Here is a 19,625-nt window from a genome sequence, read left to right as displayed (position 1 = left end):
TAAGAAGGCTAGAAAGACGAGAAAAGCAACAGATAGCTGTAGGATGCTTCAGAATCGTAGGTCATTTTTCGATTATCGCTGAGATCATTGAAGATGAACTTATGATAAATTTATGATAAACACAAAGACAAGATTACGACGAAAAAATTCCTGTTTTTATATTTTCACAAATAACCGTATAACTCGTGAACCAAAGAGCTAGAGCTTCGCGGAACAACTCATTCTATAGGCCTTTCAAAACGCTTTCGCTTTTAAGATTTGACCTCAATGCCTCATGTCAATGGTTTGGCAACAGAGCAGAGGGCAAAACCATCTAAATAGTCGTATTTTACAAAAACAGTTTTGCTAAGAATTTCTGCACGAACTTTCGTGAGAACAATTATGAGACATTTACTTTGTCATCATTCTCTCGCTAACATGCATCGAATGTTAACACCTATAATTTCACATAAAAAGTTCAACTTCAAAATGTGACCTCAGATCAAGGTCATGCCCTTACTTGAGAAGTTCATGATGGTCATCAACTGATCCGCATGGATGATTAACACCTTCAAGACAATTTCATTACTCTACCTCGTCTCCTATATCAAAAGTAATAGTCGAAAAACTGATGTTGAGCTTTTTTAAAAGCTTTTCGACCTAGCCCGGCCATTTGAGTGGCCGCTGGCCATCAATTGCACGCTGTCCATCACATATGGGCAGAATGGTCGTGTTTCTGTAAATATGCTGTTGTTTTTTACGTGCCTCTTCAGATCAAGAGATATTTGTCCTTTTCCCCGATTTAGCTGGTAATGATCAGAACAATGATCTGACCTTTCGTTGTTGGTAAGGGGCCCCCATTAGGTTGAGGGGGCCCACTTTGCTGGGGGGCCCATCGCGAACGTCTCTCACCCCCGTCGCCAGAGTTCTGGCTGCGCCACTGCGGACGGGGCCTGGGGCCGCCTCTGCACCGCCCGGGGCGGTGACCGGCCGACCGGCTGGCGGGGCTGCGGGGTCTGGGCGGGCCAGTTGGCGTTGAGACTCTGAGTGGTGTGCGTGTCCAATAAAGCCTTAATTGTCCAATAAAGCCTTACCATGCCTAGCTCAAGCCGCCTTGAGTTAACTTGGGTGAACGTGCAGTGTGGGCATAACCGGTCATTGGTGATCGGCTGCGTGTATACAGGGTGTCCGGAAAGTTCTGGCGCCTCTTTTGGACGTCGTCTAACGCGCGCTGTGATTATTGGACTTTCAACCAATCACCGCAGATATGACCCCTCGTTCACCGCTCAGCTAGGGGTCGCGTAAATATGACCTTGAAACCGTTTTCAGTGCTAGGTATATGGGCGAAGATGCGCCTTGTCGCTGAGAGCCCGCGCGCGGGGGCCCGGTGCGGCTTGAACGAGGCGCGAGTTGCAACGCGATGCGGCGTTTCCCGGCGAACGGTTGAGCAGGCAAAGGTGCACTCCAGATCGGAAATGTCTTAGAAAATATTCTCACTCAGCTACAACCACGGTATGCCAAAGCTGCTGAGACTGAAGCAGCATTTCAGCGGCAATCGAAGAAAATCTTGGGTCTGATGGACACAAATGTCCCATCATCTTCGTCAAGGTCAAATAAATGACTGATAGGCTGGTCCACGAGGGGTTCCTGGACACGACAATCAAGGCGACTTGCCCTAAGGGTCATGTCGCACTTCAACAGCACGGAGCGCCCTCCAACAACGCCGCTGCCGTCCAAACCAAACTGACAGAGGAGCTCGGCGGACCAGATCACCGTGGTGAAATGAGATTAGGCCACCTTATTATCCCAGCCTTAACCCGCTCGACTAAGGCATGCTACGCGTTTTGCAGAATAAGCTCTAGGCCACCTCTCATCCCAGCCTGGAGTCCCTGAACATTCGCATCATGACAGCATGGGAGGACAGGAAATGTCCTGCACCGTCAAAACCCGCAGGCGTTTCCGCCCTTGCGTCGAGGCCGTCGTCGGCACAGACGGTGGTTACAATGAATGGGCACTTAGCAGAAGGATGTGGCTTGGTGTTCCTGGTCATTGTTTCGTTCTATTGTTGAGTATGTATGGACCAAAGGCATTTATCTTAACCAATGTTGAAAAGCGCCAGGACTTTCCGGACACCCTGTAGACCTCCCACATATGACGGTATTAAACAGGATCTTGAGGCCCTAGAGCTATCAGTCCAAAAGTTCTTGTCAGAGGGCAAACAGGTGGTTTTGTGCGGCGACCTAAATTGTGATCTCCTGCGCCCGAATCTACCCCATGTTCGACCACTGCTTGACCTCATCAACAATACTGGGCTGCATCAGTGTGTCCACCATCCGACCCGTGTTACAAGTTCTTCGTCCACTCTTATTGACATTGTTCTTGTAAGTGATTGCTCCATTGTGACAGGATGTTACTCTGAGGATTGCATCGTATCTGATCACAACCTAGTAATTGTCAAAATGAGAGTGAAAAGGGCTAGAGTGAAACCCAAATCAATCACTTTCCGAAGATGGAAAAATATTGATTTGCAGACGTTCACTAATGAGCTGCATGCGATTCCCTGGCCCACAGAGGCTAGTGCTTCAAATCCCGATGAGGCCTGGCAGAACTGGACGGACACAGTCGTCCCCATTATTGATCGCTATGCTCCGTTCGTTACTGTTTCATTCAAACATAAATCTGGATTTGGTGTTTCCTCTGCCACCAGACACCTCATCCGTTCTACGACGGCTCAGTTGCGAATTGCTCGGCGTTCTAACGCTCCGTCAGACATTGCTGTCTATAAGCATATGCGTTGGCAAGTAAAACGTGCTATTATTTTAGAACGACGAATGAAATTTGAGCACAGTATAAAAAAGAATACGTCCAGCAGAGATACCTGGGATCTAATAAACGTGACGTTGGGTAAGGTCAAACAGAGTCAGCATCTGGACAAAAACACGGCATTGGCATTCAACAACTTTTTCTGCTCGGTCGGGCAAAATATTTCCGCTAATGTGCCAGCCAGTTCATTAACTGATGACATCGCTTACGGACCGCCAAGAGTCTTATCTACTAAGTTCGATCTTCGTCCAGCTACCTTGGCTGAACTGCGGTCAGTAGTGCGATCCTTAAAGGTAAATTCGTCCTCAGGACCCGATGGACTCCCTGCTTTTCTATTTAAGTCTTTTTCTAGCAGGTTACTCATGCCACTCCTGCGGATATTCAACTCTTCCATTACCAGCGGTACCTTACCATCGTGCTGGAAGACAGCTGAAGTGGTGCCTGTTCATAAAGGTAAAGGTGATATTAAAAATGCGTCCAATTACAGGCCGATTTCGCTGTTGTGCATTGCTTCTAAAATTATGGAGAGACTTGTCGCTCTTCAGCTTAAGGAGTATTTGAGCGACTCTTGTGTGTTGTCGGACGAGCAGTTTGGATTTCGACCGCGTCATTCCGTAGAGCACGCTCTCATTGCTTTAACAGAGTCCATCAGGTCCTCTATTGATAGGGGTAATGTATGCATTTTGGTGTGCCTTGATTTGAGCAAGGCATTTGACTCTGTAAACCATCATATGCTGCTAGATAAACTCTCCCAGTACGGTATTGACCACCCCTGGTTCAAAGCCTACCTAACAGATAGATGCCAATATGTACGAGGCTGTAGTGATGTTACAGGCCTTGTCTCATCGGGTGTTCCACAAGGAAGTGTCCTGGGTCCTTTACTGTTTAACATATATGTGAACGATTTGCCTACTGTCGCTCCTGAGCCAGGTTCCATGATTCAATATGCTGATGACACCCAGGTGCTAGTGTCTGGATCACCTCACGACCTGGTTGATATGGTCGATCGTCTTCAGGTTTTGCTTAAAAAGTTAAGGACTTGGTTCTCACAAAATCACCTATCACTGAATGTTGCTAAATCACAGGTTATTGTTTTTGGCTCCAAGGTTATCTTGAAACGGATCGACCTGAAGAGCATACAAATATTTGATACCGTCGTGCCTATCAAACGGTCCGTGATCAGTTTGGGTGTGACACTTGACAGCTGTCTCACATGGAGCAACGACATTGACACAATTACGGGCAAATGTATCGGCATGCTAATCCGTTTGAGTCAGCTGCGCCACATGATGCCTTTAAGAACTATTGTCCTACTGATAAACTCGTTAGTTTTGCCGCATATGCGTTTCTGTGTTTCAGTGTGGGGAAACTGCAGTATGACTCAAGCTAAAAGAATAGCTAAGATTGTTAAATTTGCCAGGCGAATCGCGGGTCGCGAAGGCAAAAGTGTGGCATGGCGTGTTGATCTTGCCACGGAATATAAAATTGCTGCTCTTAATATTGTCCGCCAATGTCTGCTTTTTCCTGAAAGTACAACGCCTCTCGTTTCGACGCTTTTTATGACACGACAATCTGAACGTAACACAAGACAATCACAGAACCTTGATCTTGTTGCCCCAAGAACGGAATTCATGAAAAATTCTCTTTCTTACCAAGGCTCTAAGCTTTGGAACAGCTTGCCCCCTCAAGTGAGGAACGCCTCAAAGAATGAAGTAATAAAGTACATTCTAACTAAGGCAGACATTGACAAGCCATGATTATCGGTCATATGCTCGTACTTATACAATGTATCGTTTCAACGTGTGCAATTGCCAGTGTTTCATTTGATGTTGTTGTGCGTGGATCGGTAAAGGTTTAACACAATTTAGGTTATATTTACTTTACACACACATCACATAAAAACGAGCGAAACGAATAAAGTAGCCGAACGCTGACACCGCGCCGCGAGCCAGTGCCGAGAGAATATCGAGGCGGCGCGACCTTCAGAAACGTAAACATTCAGCTGTCGTAGGGAAAGCGCAACCAAATTGCAGGCACTACATGCTTCCCCCCCAGAGCGGTGACGAGAAACACGAATCGGAACCGGTCGACAAAAAAAGGAGAACCTGCACGACACAACACAACGAAAAACGTCACTGTCCGACAAACGTCACACGGTAGCGAGCGGGTCGTTGGACCTCCCGTCCAGATCGAGTCTTCAAAATCGAACGCGGCGCCGGCACAGAGCTGGGCGCCGACGGCGGTCGGGGGGCACGCGCCGGGAGGGGCGGCTGACCCTCGGGCGGCGCGGCAGGAGTCACGGGCGGCACAGGCGGCACGGAGGGCAGGGTAGGCGTCACGGGCGGCGCGGTAGGCGGCACAGTAGGCGGCACGGGCAGCGCGGTAGACGGCACGGGCGTCCCGGTAGGCGTCACAGGCGGCGGCCGACCAGCAGACGGGTCGCGCACCGGCATCAGCGGACGCGGACCGAGGAGCGGCTGCGCGGGCGCGGGCCGGCCAGGAGTCACTCCAGTAGACGGGGAGCGTGGCCGTGGCCGGCGCTGCTCGCTGTGGCAGTCTCCATCCGCTGGGTCGAGGTGAGCCGGTTTGACACGGTCGACCGAGACTACGTCCTGGCGGCGGCCGAGGTCGAGCGTCAGCGTCTTGTCCGAGCGAGCGACGACTCGGAACGGGCCGTCGTAGCGGCAGGCGAGAGGCGGCTTCGTGGCGTCACGGCGCAGGAACACGTGTGTGGCGTCCTGAAGAGCGCGCGGGACGCGAGCCGCTGAGCTGCCCGGACGCGGCGGCGTGGGCCGCAGCTGGTCCAGCGCCCGGCGGAGGCCGTCCGCGTAGGAGTCCGGCGTCGGAGCGGCAGTGGCGGAGCGCTCCAGGAACTGGCCGGGCAGGCGCAGCGTGGTGCCGTAAACCAGCTGGGCCGCTGAGCACCCGAGGTCCGTCTTCAGCGCAGTGCGCATGCCAAGGAGGACGAGCGGCAGCGCGTCGGACCAGGTGGTGCGGCCGCAGGCACGGAGCGCCGACTTGAGCTGTCGGTGAACGCGCTCGATCAGGCCGTTGCACGCCGGGTGATAGCTGGTGGTGCGGCGGCGCTCGCAGCCGAGCAGCGCTGACATTTCGGCCCACAGTGCCGATTCGAATTGCGAGCCGCGGTCGGTGGTGACGTGGTCAGGCACGCCGAACCGGGCCACCCAGGTGCTGACGAAGGCGCGGGCGACAGCTGCCGCGCGCGTGTCGCGCAGCGGGACCACCTCTACCCAGCGGGTGTAGCGGTCCACGCACGTCAGCAGGTGCGTGTAGCCGTCGGACGGCGGCAGCGGCCCCACCAGGTCGATGTGCACCGCGCTGAATCGCTCGTCCGGCGGTCGGAACGGGGTCACAGGAGCCTTGGTGTGCTGCTGAACCTTGGCTCGCTGACAGCGGACGCAGGAGCGGGTCCATGTGTGCAGGTCCTTCTTCATCTGCGGCCAGACGAAGCGAGCCGTGACCAGCTCGGTGGTGGCTTTGATGCCCGGGTGAGACAGGTCGTGCATCAGTCGGAACACGTGCCGGCGGAGGGCAGTGGGCACCCACGGCCGGGGCATGCCGGTGGAGTCGTCCACGAGCAGCGTCTTTCCAGAGGCGAGCTTGGCGTCTCGGAGGCGGAGCGAGTGGTTAGAGGACCGGAACGTGTCCAACGTCGGGTCCTCTCGCTGCGCGTCTGCCATGGCGTCGAAGTCGTCCAGCGGCGGCTGGGGGACGAGCAGCATGGAGACGGTGCGGGAGAGTGCGTCCGCGACCAGATTGTCCCGTCCGGGGACGTGACGGATGTCCGTGGAGAACTGGGCCACGTAGTCCAGCTGTCGCATCTCACGAGGCGAGTGCCGGTCAGTGCTGGAGCCGACAGCGTGGACCAGGGGCTTGTGGTCAGTGTAGATGATCAGCTCGCGGCCCTCCACTGCGTAGCGGAAGTGGCGCAGAGCGAGATACACTGCCAGCAGTTCCCGTCCGAACGTGCTGTAGCGGGCCTCACGCGGCGTCAGAGACCGGGAGAAGAACGCCAGAGGCTGCCACGTGCCGTCATGGTGCTGCTGTAGCACCGCGCCGACTCCGCTGTCCGATGCGTCCACGTGCAGCGCCAGCGGCGCGGCCGGGACCGGGTGAGCCAGCGTCGCAGCAGCGGCGAGCGCGCCCTTAACGCGTGCGAACGCGTCCTCAGCAGAGTCCGTCCATGTCAGCAGTTTCTTGCTCTTGGAACCTGGCTGCTTGGTCAGCAGCTGGTGGAGCGGACGGAGCAGAGCTGCGGCATCTGGAATGAAGCGGTGGTAGTATGCCGCCATTCCGATGAACCTGCGCAGCTGCTTCTCGGTGGTAGGCCGCGGGAACTCGGTGATGGCGTCCACGCGGTCCTGTAGCGGCGCGATTCCACTCGCTGACACGTCATGGCCGAGGAACCGGACCCTGGGGGCTCCCAGGACGCACTTCTGCGCGTTCAGGACTACGCCATAGTCACTGAGGCGCTGGAAGACCTGGCGGAGGTGCGCGCGGTGCTCCGAGAGAGTGGCGCTGGCCACCAGAATGTCGTCGATGTAGACGAAGCAGAAGGGCAGGCCGCGCGTGACCTCGTCCATGAAGCGTTGACAGGTCTGCGCCGCGTTACGGAGACCGAACGGCATCGACACCGCCTCGAACAGGCCGAAGGGGGTCGAGATAGCCGTCTTGTGAACGTCAGCAGGCTCCACCGGGATTTGATGAAACGCCCGTGCCAGGTCCAGCTTGGAGAAGTAGCAGCAGCCGTGGAGGTGCGCCGTGAAGTCCATTAGGTACGGAATCGGATACCTGTCCGGGACCGTCGCTTTGTTGAGCGCACGGTAGTCGCCGCATGCTCGCCACTCGCCCGGTGATGACTTTTGGACGAGGTGCAGAGGCGAGGCCCAGTTGCTGTCCGACGGTCGGACGACGCCAGCAGCTAGCATGCGGTCGAATTCCTGGCGGGCTGCGGCGAGACGGTCGGGAGCAAGGCGACGAGGGCGGTTGAAGCAGGGCGGACCCGTGGTCCGGATGTGATGAGTCACGTGGTGAGTGACGGTGCGCACGCCAGGTGAGCGGCTGGTCACGGCCGGGAATTCGGCCCACAGCTCGCCGAACGGGTCGTCGGAGAGGCCCAGCACGCCCGGCGGGGCGGCGGGCGACGCAGCCGTGGTCAGAACGCCGGTGGCGCACGGCTCGCCGGTGGGAGAGCGCAGGACACGCCGTCCCATGTCGACGGAGAGCCGGTAGTGTCCGAGAAAGTCGGCTCCGAGTATCGGTGACGTGACGTCAGCCACCAGGAAGCGCCACTGGTAGGGCCGGCCGGAGAGCACCACTGCGTGGTCGGCGTACCCGTGCGTGCGGATGGTGCTGCCGTTGGCGGCGGTCAGGCGGGGCGCGGCGGCCGCGTCCAAGCTGCAGCCCGGCGGGAGCTGGCTCGGAGGCAGGACACTGATCTGAGCTCCAGTGTCCACCATCATGGTGAGCTGGCCGGTCGTCACGTGCAGGAGCGGCGCCGGCGATGCCCGGCCCGGGGACGGCGCCGATGTCCCTAGGCCGTCTCGTTTAACGGCGACCAGGAGCACGGCTCGGCGCATTTCCTGGCCGCTGCACCGAAGCGGCGGTGGAAGAAGCACAGCTGCTTCTGTTGCTGTTGCTGTGGCTGTTGCAGCTGCTGCGGCTGCTGCCGTCGACCGCGAGAGCGGGACCGGCGGCGGTACCGGTCAGAGACTGCGCCTCTGTCACGGTCCCGGGAGGCGGCGCGGGAGCGGTCGCCGAGCGCCATCTCCAGTCGCTGAACCGCAGCCGTCAGCGATGCCACCGTGCTGTGCCGAGTTGGCACATCGCCAGCAGTAACGCAGGCCGTCGGGTCGGCGAGCTGCACGGCCGCGAGCTCGTGAGGGCCGGTCGCCTCCACGTATCGGTCGGCCGCGGCGGCCAGCTGGCTCAGGGAGGTGTCCTCCGGGAGCAGCGACAGGGCAGCCGTGGCCGCCCGCGGCAGGCGCTGCAGAAACAGCGTTCTAAGTAGCGCGCTGTCCTGCGCCTCCTCTCCCAGCTCCGAACGCATGCGAAGGAGCAGCTGCGTCGGTTTCTGGTCCCCGAGCTGGGTGTTGCGCAGCAGGGCGGACAGGCGTGCGGCCCGGGACTGCGCCAGCCGGGCCTGCAGGGCGCTCGTCAGCGCCGTGTAGTTCGCCGGGGTGGCGGTGATGACGTCACGGACCTGCCGAGCGACGTCAGTCGGCAGGTTGGCGACTAGCAGGTCGAATTTGACGCTGCTGTCGGCGATACCGGCCACCCGGCAGGCACACTCCACCTGGGCCAGCCACAGGGCGGGGTCCTCGGCCGAGAATGGAGGCAGTCGGAACGCTGCGTGAGCCCGTGGGGCGGCAGCGGTCTCAGCGGGTGCGGGTGACGGCGGCGGCGGCGGCTGATCGGGCGACTCGGCCATGGCGACTGGTTGAAGTTGTAGTGAAGTTCGCTCTCACTAGGTGGCGCCACCAGTATCCGGTGCAGGACGGCGATGGCGGCGGCCGATGGACACGCCACGTGCTGTCGGTGTATGAGAAAAAAAAATCGTCGGCGCGGCGATCGGGCACCTGACGATTACGTTGACACAGCACAGTCACAAAAATGTCAGTAGAGTTATCACGGTCCAGTTCGGGGGGCAGGCGCTCTGAAACTCCAGCGGGAGGAGCACGCTGCCGGCACGCCGGCGAAACTGGACGAAATTTGCGTTGAAGAACTAGTTGCTTATCTTGTCGGGGTCACCAATATGTTGTGCGTGGATCGGTAAAGGTTTAACACAATTTAGGTTATATTTACTTTACACACACATCACATAAAAACGAGCGAAACGAATAAAGTAGCCGAACGCTGACACCGCGCCGCGAGCCAGTGCCGAGAGAATATCGAGGCGGCGCGACCTTCAGAAACGTAAACATTCAGCTGTCGTAGGGAAAGCGCAACCAAATTGCAGGCACTACAATGTCACTCGACAGTCACTGCACTATACGTTTGAGGACTACTTCTTTGTATCAGGAGAATATTGATATGGTGGCAGTTTGAGTCTGTTCATGTAACGTGCATGTAGCCTGTAGGTAACATGCATAGGTAATAGGTATGTTCATACGTGGATCATGTTAAGTGTTGTGTAGGTACCTGGTGAACTGTATGTATGTACCTACCTCGTGCCTATTTTCACCGTAACGCCCACGTTTCTGTGGTTGGTGAAAATAAATGAAATAATAATAATAATAATAATAATTCGGGCGGAACCGACACATGGCGCGGTCGGTATTAGCTCGAACCCGCCCATAGTGAGTACAAAGTGCGATTAACCCTATTAGTGGCAGGGGGGTTGTTTTTATCCACCCCTCAGGTTTTTCGGGAATATCTCCGAAACCGCTGAAGCTACGATGCTGAAATTTTCTGACTTTTCCTAAAACTAAATTGGGCACATTCCCTGAAAATTTCAAGTTCATAACTTTACCAGGGGCGGCTCCAGAGCACTGGGAATTGGGGGTCCTATTCGTGAAGCGAGTCATTTGGGCGAAGATCACGATGCTGCACCAGTTTTACGAACAGTGAATGAAAGGTATCATGTGATAACATATACAAAGTTATTGTGCATCCTCTTTTGACACGTTTTTGCTATAATAGGCGGATCCAGGCGTCCAAAAAGGGGGGTTATTTTTTACCTCCCAACATAGGTGCCCTGACACCGCCTATGCATGACCAATACAATTTTAGTCGTTCTCTCATAAGAAAATTGTAACATAACAAGACCATTGCCACCCTTTTTAGAAACAGTACCAACAAAAACCTTATTTACTATACTTTTTGTGTACCCCCAATCTCAATGATCTGTATCCGCCTATGATTTTTGAAAATGCATATTTTTAGGATCCATGTGAATTCCTGGTTCATTCTCTATCGATCGGCAAAAGTTGCGTTAAGATTGGTTCAGAAACCTGGCCGTGATAAACAGTCTAAAATGTATCTGCAATTTGCCCGTTTTTACCCCCCTCTACCCCCCTATTGACATTTTTTAATTTTATTTTTTTTAGAAATGTAGATCTCGTTGAGCCAAATCGAATGCCGTTTGAATTTCGAAAATCGGCCGGTTAGATCTCGAGATATCAAGGGGGGGGTCGTAAACAGCCCCCCCCCTGCCACTAATATGGGGTAGCCAGGAGCCTGCCACTAATAGGGTTTTTTCAGGCAGTCATTTTTATTTATTTCACATCTTTACGATTCAAAACAAATAAACGACACACTAGGAAAGAAACAAACAACACACATCGTCAGTCAGGCAGCGCCACAAGTAATGAGCATTGAGCAGTGGAGTGGCGGCAGGAGGCGCCGCTCGTCTCCAGCATGGGTCCAGATGGCGCCACGCATTGGCGGCAATAAGAAAGCCAACTTTAACTTAAAGAAAACATTAAACAGCACAAAAATCTAATAATAGTACGGGTAAACAGGATGCACGTTTATATGATGCCAGCTCATCGTCGACGGCAGCGCAGCCCGGGGCGGCGGGCAGAGTCAGACTGCCGGGAGCAGCTTCTGGCAAGGACACCGCCGGCAAACAGTTGACGATCGGGTTGAAAGCGCCGAGACTGCTGAAGCCATAATAAATGTTACGTTTAAGTTATACTACGTTGTACATGTGCGGAGTTGTGCAGCAATGATAGAGGGCACCACCCGCCCGCCACGGCCCCGCCGCCCGCGTGTCTCCCCCCATCACATCGCTCAAAGAAAGGGGAGGAAGTGAAAGCTAGGAAAAGGAAACAAATTATAAAAAAAAACTTGCTCGTTTGTGGTGTGGCCCGCCTGGCCAGGCCGGGACGATGCCGTCCACGGCCCTGGGGAGAGCTGGGGGATGCTTCCCCAGCCGGGGAGAGCTGTGGGTTACCTCCCCGGCGCTCCAGGCGGGCCATCAGCCACCGCCCGCGCCGCCCTGCGAAGACGTATCGCGGGCGGCGCCCCCTATCCACCGGCCGGGCGTGCGAGCCGTCGACTTGTAGGGCCGGCGCCCCGCACGCCCGGCCGGCCGACCGGCCCCAGTCAAAGAGGCCGGTCCCGGGTTGGCCCGGATGGGTCATGGGAGCGGTGGCTGATTATCAGTTTATGCAGCATTCCAAAAAAGCGATCAAAGTTACGGCGCTCAGCCGCCTGGGTTGCTGGCATGCACGCGGCCCTGAAAGCTCCGGTCTTTTAAATCGACCAGGACTAAGTTCCACTTTTTGTTGAAACTTTCAAAGTCGTTTTGCTTGGCAGCGATAAAGTTCTCAGATTAAAAATCCCGTTTTAGGGATAGCCTAAACTGGTGAAAGGATGGGCGAACTTCTTTATATCTGGCATCATAAATCACGTATTTTGCCAGTGTCACTATATGCGTTTTCAGCAAACTTGTATCGTCCCCATATATCTTCACTTTATCGTTTAACTGACCAACTCCATTTCTCGAAAGATATTGCGATATCTCCAACCAAAAAGCTTGAACGTGTTGACACTGTAGGAATAAGTGTAGTAGAGACTCTTGGTTTACACCACAGAAAGTACATAAGCCATTTTCTCTAATGTGTATCATGTGTAAAAAGGAGTTTGTTGTTAAAATTCGCATTATGAGCTTATAATGAAAGGAGATATAACGTGTTGCACGCACACTACCTTTGACAGTGAGCAGAGATTGCTGTTCAAAGCAGCCAATGTCCCGATTCCACTTCCTCGTGATCCTTGCTATATCGCTTTGCATCCCATGAGCGGTTGTTTTTATTAGCCCAAGTGCCAATGTTTTTGTAAATGTTCTATTATTTAAAAGATAGTATATCCGGGCAGATATTGACGGTTGATTTTGACGCCAGTTATCTGGTTGATTCTGTTGGTATACTCTAGGTAAGCTGCGCACTAAACCGTAATAATCCAAGTAATTGCATGGGATATTATAAGTCGCTCTGAAGTTTTGCCATGTCAGTAGCTCGTTACCGTTGAATAGGTCTCCAATTACGCGTATTCCTCTACTTTCCCAACTTCGCAGTCGCGAGCTCTGAAATTTGGTGAAGTCTGAATTGAATACATTTTCATCACATATTTGTTCATCCGGTATTATAAAGACACTAGAGAAATGCAACCAGGCTACGACCACATCTTTCCAGAAGGGATTCTTTATTTCTTTCAAAACCTGTTTCAAAGCTTTTACACCATAATTCCATATGAATTCGTTTTGCATCTTTACTGGAATAAGTGACTGCCAGGCACTCTGTTTGCCTGTTATCAGTCTTTTTATCCACTCTATTTTAAGAGATCTGATGTACGATGAGAGATCTATCATTCCTAAACCATTGGCAGAAAGAGGCTGACATAGTCTTAGCCTTTTAAGTGGGTTTCTTTTTGAGCCCCAAACGAATGTGAATATTATTTTGTTAATCTCCTTCACAATTTTTTCACTGGGATCAGGTAATGATGATAAAAGGTGTGTCATTTGAGACAATAACAATGTTTTGGCAATGGTGATTCTTCCGACTAACGTAAGATTTCGATTTTTCCATACTCCGATTGTTCTCAAGATTGCATCTTTTTTTAGGGATACATTTTCATCGACGATATTCTCACAATGAGGGTTAAATACAATACCAAGAAGCTTAAGTTTACGGACCCAGTTCACAGGTATATCAGGGCATAATGTCTCGTGTGTATAGGCCTTGTGTCCTATCCACATTGCGTTGCATTTTGAAACGTTGGGTTTCAATCCTGAGAACTTGGCAAACCATCCAAGTTCACCGAATACGGCTCTGATGCTTTCTTCCGTGCCATCAAGGAAAAATGTTGTGTCATCTGCATATCAGTGGCGGCGGAAGGTATTCTAGGATAGGGGTGCAAACGATATTGAAGCGCCCCTTCCCGCTGGGCGCCCCTTACCATGCCGATGGCCGTCCCTGCACTGGAAAATCAGTTTCGCCCCTATACAGGCGCCCATAGAAGTTTGCAGAGTGCTATTCCTGGTCATAATCATCTCCCCAGTAAAAAAAAAAAAACGCAAAATACGCCCTAGCACTAGGGGTGTAACCGCCCATACGGACAGTGCAATTTTACAGGCCCCAATCTCGGACCTCCCTTAACATTCATATGTTGTAAATGGCAAACCGCCCCCGATAAATGTTACACAAACTAATTTCCTCTCGCATATCGGCCATCAGGCGCCCCTTTTTGTCGCATGGAGCCTGCAACGCTATAAGCCCTCATATGTTCGTGTTGGCGTTCGGAGGCTATCGCCTTCAAAGACGTCTCCATAAATGTTTCTTTTTCGTCCCACACACAGGCGCCCCTCTTTCGCATGCAGGCGCCCCTCTTTCGCATGCAGGCGCCCCTCTTCCGCATGGCGCGCTTCTCGAGTAGCTGCGCCCTCCTAGCCTTTATCGCCTGGCAAGATTATATTCGACAGGGTCGGCAGCATCTGCCTTTGTTTCAGATAAGGATGCCCTCCACTCTTCAGCATATCAAAAGATACTTTTCCCACGTCATTGCCACCCTCTTCGTGTCACAAGTGCCTTTATCAGTTGCGGTGTCGCCTCGCACTGCTCAGCTTTATGGCTGCCGCACCTCTTAACTTCCGGCCTCCTCTACAGATTTTCGAGGCGCCCCTTTCCATAGCTTTAGGGTGCAGCTGCCCCCCTTGCCCCCCTGCTTCCGCCGCCACTGCTGCATATTGTGTCAGCTTAACCTCAGTCTGTCCTATTTTTATTCCTTTGTAACGGCGGTTGCTTCTGATTTTATTTGCCAGGATCTCTGCTCCAATAATAAAGAAGTAACAAGATATCGGGTCACCTTGTCTACAGCCTCTCTCTATGTTTATTGGTTGCTTTGACAGTTGTCCGTTATAAATGATCCGTGAAAAGGTGTGTGCGTGCAAACACCAAAATGTGTTAATGAAATTTGGTCCAAAGTTAAACTTCTTCAGACAACATTCCAAGAAACTCCAGCTCATTACATCAAATGCTGTCTTGAAATCTATTGATAATAATAAGCCGTTCAGGTTTTTGCTGTACGTTTCCATCAACACATCGTAAGTAACACGGATATTTTCGCCAATAAACCTGTTTTTCAAAAACGCTGTTTGGTCTGTGTGAATGATGGAATCTAAAACCTTTTTCATTCTATTGGCGAAAGTTCCAGACAAAATTTTATATGTTGAATTTAAAAGCGTGATAGGCCCCCAGCCGGATATCAAATTTCTAGGTTTTCCGGGCTTAGGAACTAGGGTTATAATTCCTTCTCTTTGTGTTACAGACAGCTTACCATTTTTCAAACCATAATCCAGGGATCTAAAGACAAAATATTTCAAATCAATCCAAAAAACTTTATAAAATTCGTAAGGAAACCCGTCAGATCCAGGACTTTTGTTGTTGCTAAACTTCTGCAATGTTTTCCCAAGCTCATCGACAGTTATTTCCTTTTCCAGACATTCCCGTTCAACGTTATTGAGCCTGGGAAGCTGAACTCTGTCTAAATATGCATTCATTTCAGAGCTCTCTGCAGTATCGTCTCTCTTATACAGACTATCATAATGTCTACTTAATTCATTAAGGATTTCTTCTGAATCCTTTACAACCCTTTCTTCTATATTAAGTGAAGAGATAAGCTTGCTCTCAAAGTTTCGTTTTTTCCAAATTTAAGAAATAGCTTGATGATCCCCTTTCTCCTTCTTCATACCACTTAGCACGTGATCGGACTATTCTACCTTCATTTGCAGTGGATCTTATGTTTTGCAGTTCCGCCTGTTTATTGCGGATATTCTCTATGTTTTCTGGGGAAGGACATGACAATAATTCCAATGCTTGGAGGTCTATTAATATTTCTTTTTCTTTTTCTTTCATTTGCTTTGCCTTTCGCGTCGTATAACTGATAGTTTCTGAACGTATGTTCATTAATAAAGTCTCGAGAAACAAATCATCATCAACTGTTATTCGTAGCTCTCTTCTAGCTTCCTGACTTTCCATGTAGTGCTGAGAGTAGATTGGACAAACGTAAGTACTCACTGTCTCTTGAATGGATTTTTTGACGAGATTAATATAATCTAACTCTTTAAGCAGCGAGCAGTTAAATTTCCATAGTCCCCTCCCTCTTTTTTGGTTGCTTAAATTGAGCCGGATCGAAACACGGGAGTGATCTGATCTATATGCAGGAAGAATCTCGCACGATAAACATTTGTTTAATATAGGTTCTGTAACGAGGAAAAAGTCCAATCTAGCGCACTTCACTGGATTACCCTTCCTCCAGGAAAACTGCCTTCTTTCACCATTCATTAACCTCCATACATCGTGAAGGTTGAGATCTGTACATTTATTCCTTAGTAAGTCACGAGATCGTGTTCGCCTATCCCGAGAAACATAATTGTACGTATCGATTTGGGGGTCTAAAGGCAGGTTCCAGTCACCACACACAATTACGTTTTCGTTATGTCCTGCAAAAGTTAATCTAAATGCCTCTTCAAAGAAGGACGGGTCATCACGTGCCGGAGGGCCATACACGTTTGCAATTTTAACTTTTACACCATTCACATCTAGTGTCAGAATAATGGCACTTCCTTTACCATTATCGACAACATCTATAAATTTGCACGATGTTTTATTCTGAATCAAAATACCTACTCCTCCGGCTCCCGAACTGACTGGAGCGAACCACGCTCTTCCACCCCACTGGTTTCGAAACATGTTTTCTTTACCGGGTGGTACATGCATTTCTTGCAAACAAATTATATCAGCAGAATGACACCTTAAAAAGTCAAAAACATCTTTTCTTTTGGAAAAATCTGCCAATCCCCTTACATTACAGGTAATCACTTCAAGGTCACAAGTGTTCTTATCCATGTAAGTAGGTACTGATGGTGGTACGTAGGTGCATGTAGAAGGCAAGGCATCAAAACTGTGGTACAGTTGGCCTTATGCTGTCTAAGGATGATGGATTTTAGAGAGAGAGAGAGAGAGAGAGAGAGAGAGAGAGAGAGAGAGAGAGAGAGAGAGAGAGAGAGAGAGAGAGAGAGAGAGAGAGAGAGAGAGAGAGAGAGAGAGAGAGAGAGAGAGAGAGAGAGAGAGAGAGAGAGAGAGAGAGAGAGAGAGAGAGAGAGAGAGAGAGAGAGAGAGAGAGAGAGAGAGAGAGAGAGAGAGAGAGAGAGAGAGAGAGAGAGAGAGAGAGAGAGAGAGAGAGAGATAACTGTATTTGACAGACTCAGTTTTTGTATTTAGGACGGTATTTGGTGTGCGATGGATGAGTAGAGACAGCAGCGGCAGTCGCCGGGCAGGCGAGTGGGCCACACATACCATGCTTCCTCCTTGGTGGTCTAAGCAGACCGTCGTTATCAGCACGCTAGATGCAGTCGGCAGTCTCAGCGCACAATGCCCAATGTCCAGTGCCGCTCTCCGCCCGCCGCCCGGAACACCCGTCACCGCGACTGCGCCCTCACCAAAGATCACCTGCGTGCATATACAAATGGAAAGCGAGTACGAGGGTACGATAACGAGTAAAAGGAGGCGCATAACTCTGTAGGGCAGCTTGCTAACGCAAAAACGTGTGTGTGTCGCAAAAAAACAAAAGATCATATTAAGCGATAATACATAAAACATACTGCAAATAAAAAATGGGGACGGAACTCACAGACACAGGAAATCAAAGAAGATTTTCATGAAAAACGCAAATACACAATAGCACCATAAGAGATCAGGACGGCCAGCATGATGATTTACAAATGTAGATGTTAGATGTTCATACTTTATGATAACTTCAGTGAACATACTAATAACTCAAAGAAAAAGAAGTATGCCTTCTCGGCCCCCTTGCAGCATCAGACAGATGCGTGAAAAAGTCAAACTTAACCTCGGTTTGAAGTTGAAGTTCAAGATGAGAAATCGTTGCTTTGGCAGCCTCTCGGGTTGGTCCCGATCGCGTCTCCGGGTCAGCACAGCTGCACAGCGACACACCTAGCCACAAGTGTCCAGGAGTGACTCAGCGCTGCAGCGGCGTGAAGCCAAGCTCACGCAGCTGCTCCAGAGAGTTGACCCTCGTCGCCGTTCCGTGCTGTTTTTCTTTAAAGAAAACCAGCCCGCCGCGCGAGTAGACCGTATATATCTTCTTTTCGCGTTTGGCGGCTAGGAGGGACTGGAAGATGGTGTTGCGCAGCTTTGTTAACGACTCGTTTATGAACAGTTCCTTCCCACGCAGCTCCAGACGCCGGTTCATCACTTGGTCCCTCACACTGTCCTGCCCTGATCGAACGAAACGCACGATGACGCGGTTATTGGCGCCCGGAAGCCGATGAGCTCGATCGATGTCGTTTAAGTCCATGTTGAGTCCAGGCATCATCCTGTTCAAGGTTGACACCACCAGCGCGTTCACATTCTCTCTCTCCTCCCACGCACCGCCGCGGACAGCCGACCGCACACTCGCGCCGCCCCGTCCACCATCAGCGCCAGGCGCACACTGACCCGCTCCGCCCTCCCCGCCGGCCCGGCGGTCAGATGACAGCGATGTCATCTCGCCGCCCTGGTCAAGGGTCGCCTGCCCAGGCGGCGCCGCTGCGAGAGGCCGCTCAGGCAGGGGCGGCTTCAGGCGCGGATCCCGGTGGGGCGCCAGGGCCGGGCCGGAGAGGACAAGGCAGGGCAGGCGCGAATTAACTTCGGCGTCCTCGATGCGAGATTGAAGGGCTGAAACCTCTTGTCTAGACCGGCGCAGGTCGTCAGAAAGTCGGTCTATGACGTTATCCCGCTCTTCAACGTGCTGCTCGAGATCTTGAACGCGGTTAAGAAGTCTCTCAATCTGAGCAGACATCCTCTCTCTAAAGTCGTGGAGGTCTCTGGAGAGGGAGGTGGTGACGCGCTGCTCCAGGTCCTCCACCGCTGCGTCCAGCTCGTCCCTGAAGCTCCTGGAGCTCTTGCTGCTCAGGGCCGACGGGCTACGCGTAGGCTCGCCGCTGCGCTCTCGGGCGCCACGTTTGCCCGCCGGGGCTTGGTCTCCCGACTCCGAGCGATCGCGTTTTTGGCTATCGCCAGAGGCATCGCCGTACGCCCTGACGAGTTCGCTCACGGAGTGTCGTTCTCCGGCGCCGGACTGCCCATCCGTGCTGGTGGCACTGTCGCCGTCCTGCAGCTCGGTCCCAGCGCCGGGCACACGGAGCGCGCCAGAGCGAGGCATGACGCCGCTGCCGTCTCACGTCAGACTCGTCAGATTCTCGGCGCAAGGACACAAATGTCACGATTCACAAGTTCCGTCCCCGAAACGGAAACTTAGGTAGAGAGCATATCACTGCTCACTGTCGAGAAAGCCGCCGGCACTACCGGTCGCACAACGCGCTCACTCTATCGGCACCACCAAGCTGGCGAGGAGCGGTGGCGGGCGCGTCCGACCCTGACCGCGAGCACCGGCCGACTGTTGCCACTAATAGGGTTAACGAAAGTGAAAGGAATCAGGAATGCGTAGCCGTGGCGGCCGCGCCGCAACCACGACCGCGTTCGAGTCTCTTCGGAGAGGCGCGCCCGCAGCGACGCCAGCTGTATCGCTAGTTGGTCGAGTCGCAGCTGTGACATCAGGACGTAGTCGTCCCATCTCTCCTTCCAGAGGTAGAAGGCGTCACTGCGGTCGGTGGAGATGTCCAGTCGGTCAGGCCGGATCGGCTGCAGGCTCGTCATACCACAGCGATTACGAAGGACTGTTCTAGAAGCCCTCCACGCCAGCCACCTGGGGAAGGAGAAAACGAAGGCCCGCGCAAGACAGATCGTCTACTGGCCCGGGATCTACCGGGATGTGGAAAATGTCACCCGCTGCTGTAC

The 19,625-nt window shown here is 52.5% G+C and overlaps 1 protein-coding gene across 1 annotated transcript; it reads right to left on the bottom strand.

Annotated features, from left to right (window-relative positions):
• Nucleotides 1-8,356: 8,356 nt before the first annotated feature.
• LOC122383640 lies at nt 8,357-9,253 on the bottom strand. The gene has a single exon (XM_043370279.1). The coding sequence runs from the start codon at nt 9,251-9,253 to the stop codon at nt 8,357-8,359; it is 897 nt and encodes a 298-aa protein (XP_043226214.1).
• Between the last annotated feature and the right edge of the window lie 10,372 nt (nt 9,254-19,625).

The sequence above is a fragment of the Amphibalanus amphitrite genome, unplaced genomic scaffold, assembly GCF_019059575.1.
Source record: "Amphibalanus amphitrite isolate SeventyFive unplaced genomic scaffold, NRLGWU_Aamphi_draft 000169F_arrow, whole genome shotgun sequence".
In the NCBI taxonomy this organism is placed as follows: domain Eukaryota; kingdom Metazoa; phylum Arthropoda; class Thecostraca; order Balanomorpha; family Balanidae; genus Amphibalanus; species Amphibalanus amphitrite.
Note: the sequence above shows the minus strand (reverse complement) of the source record. Positions and strands in the feature narration are given on the sequence as shown.

What these genes read in the sequence shown, in the direction of transcription:
- LOC122383640 (XM_043370279.1), bottom strand. Translation starts at nt 9,253, where the DNA reads ATGGCCGAGTCGCCCGATCAGCCGCCGCCGCCGCCGTCACCCGCACCC.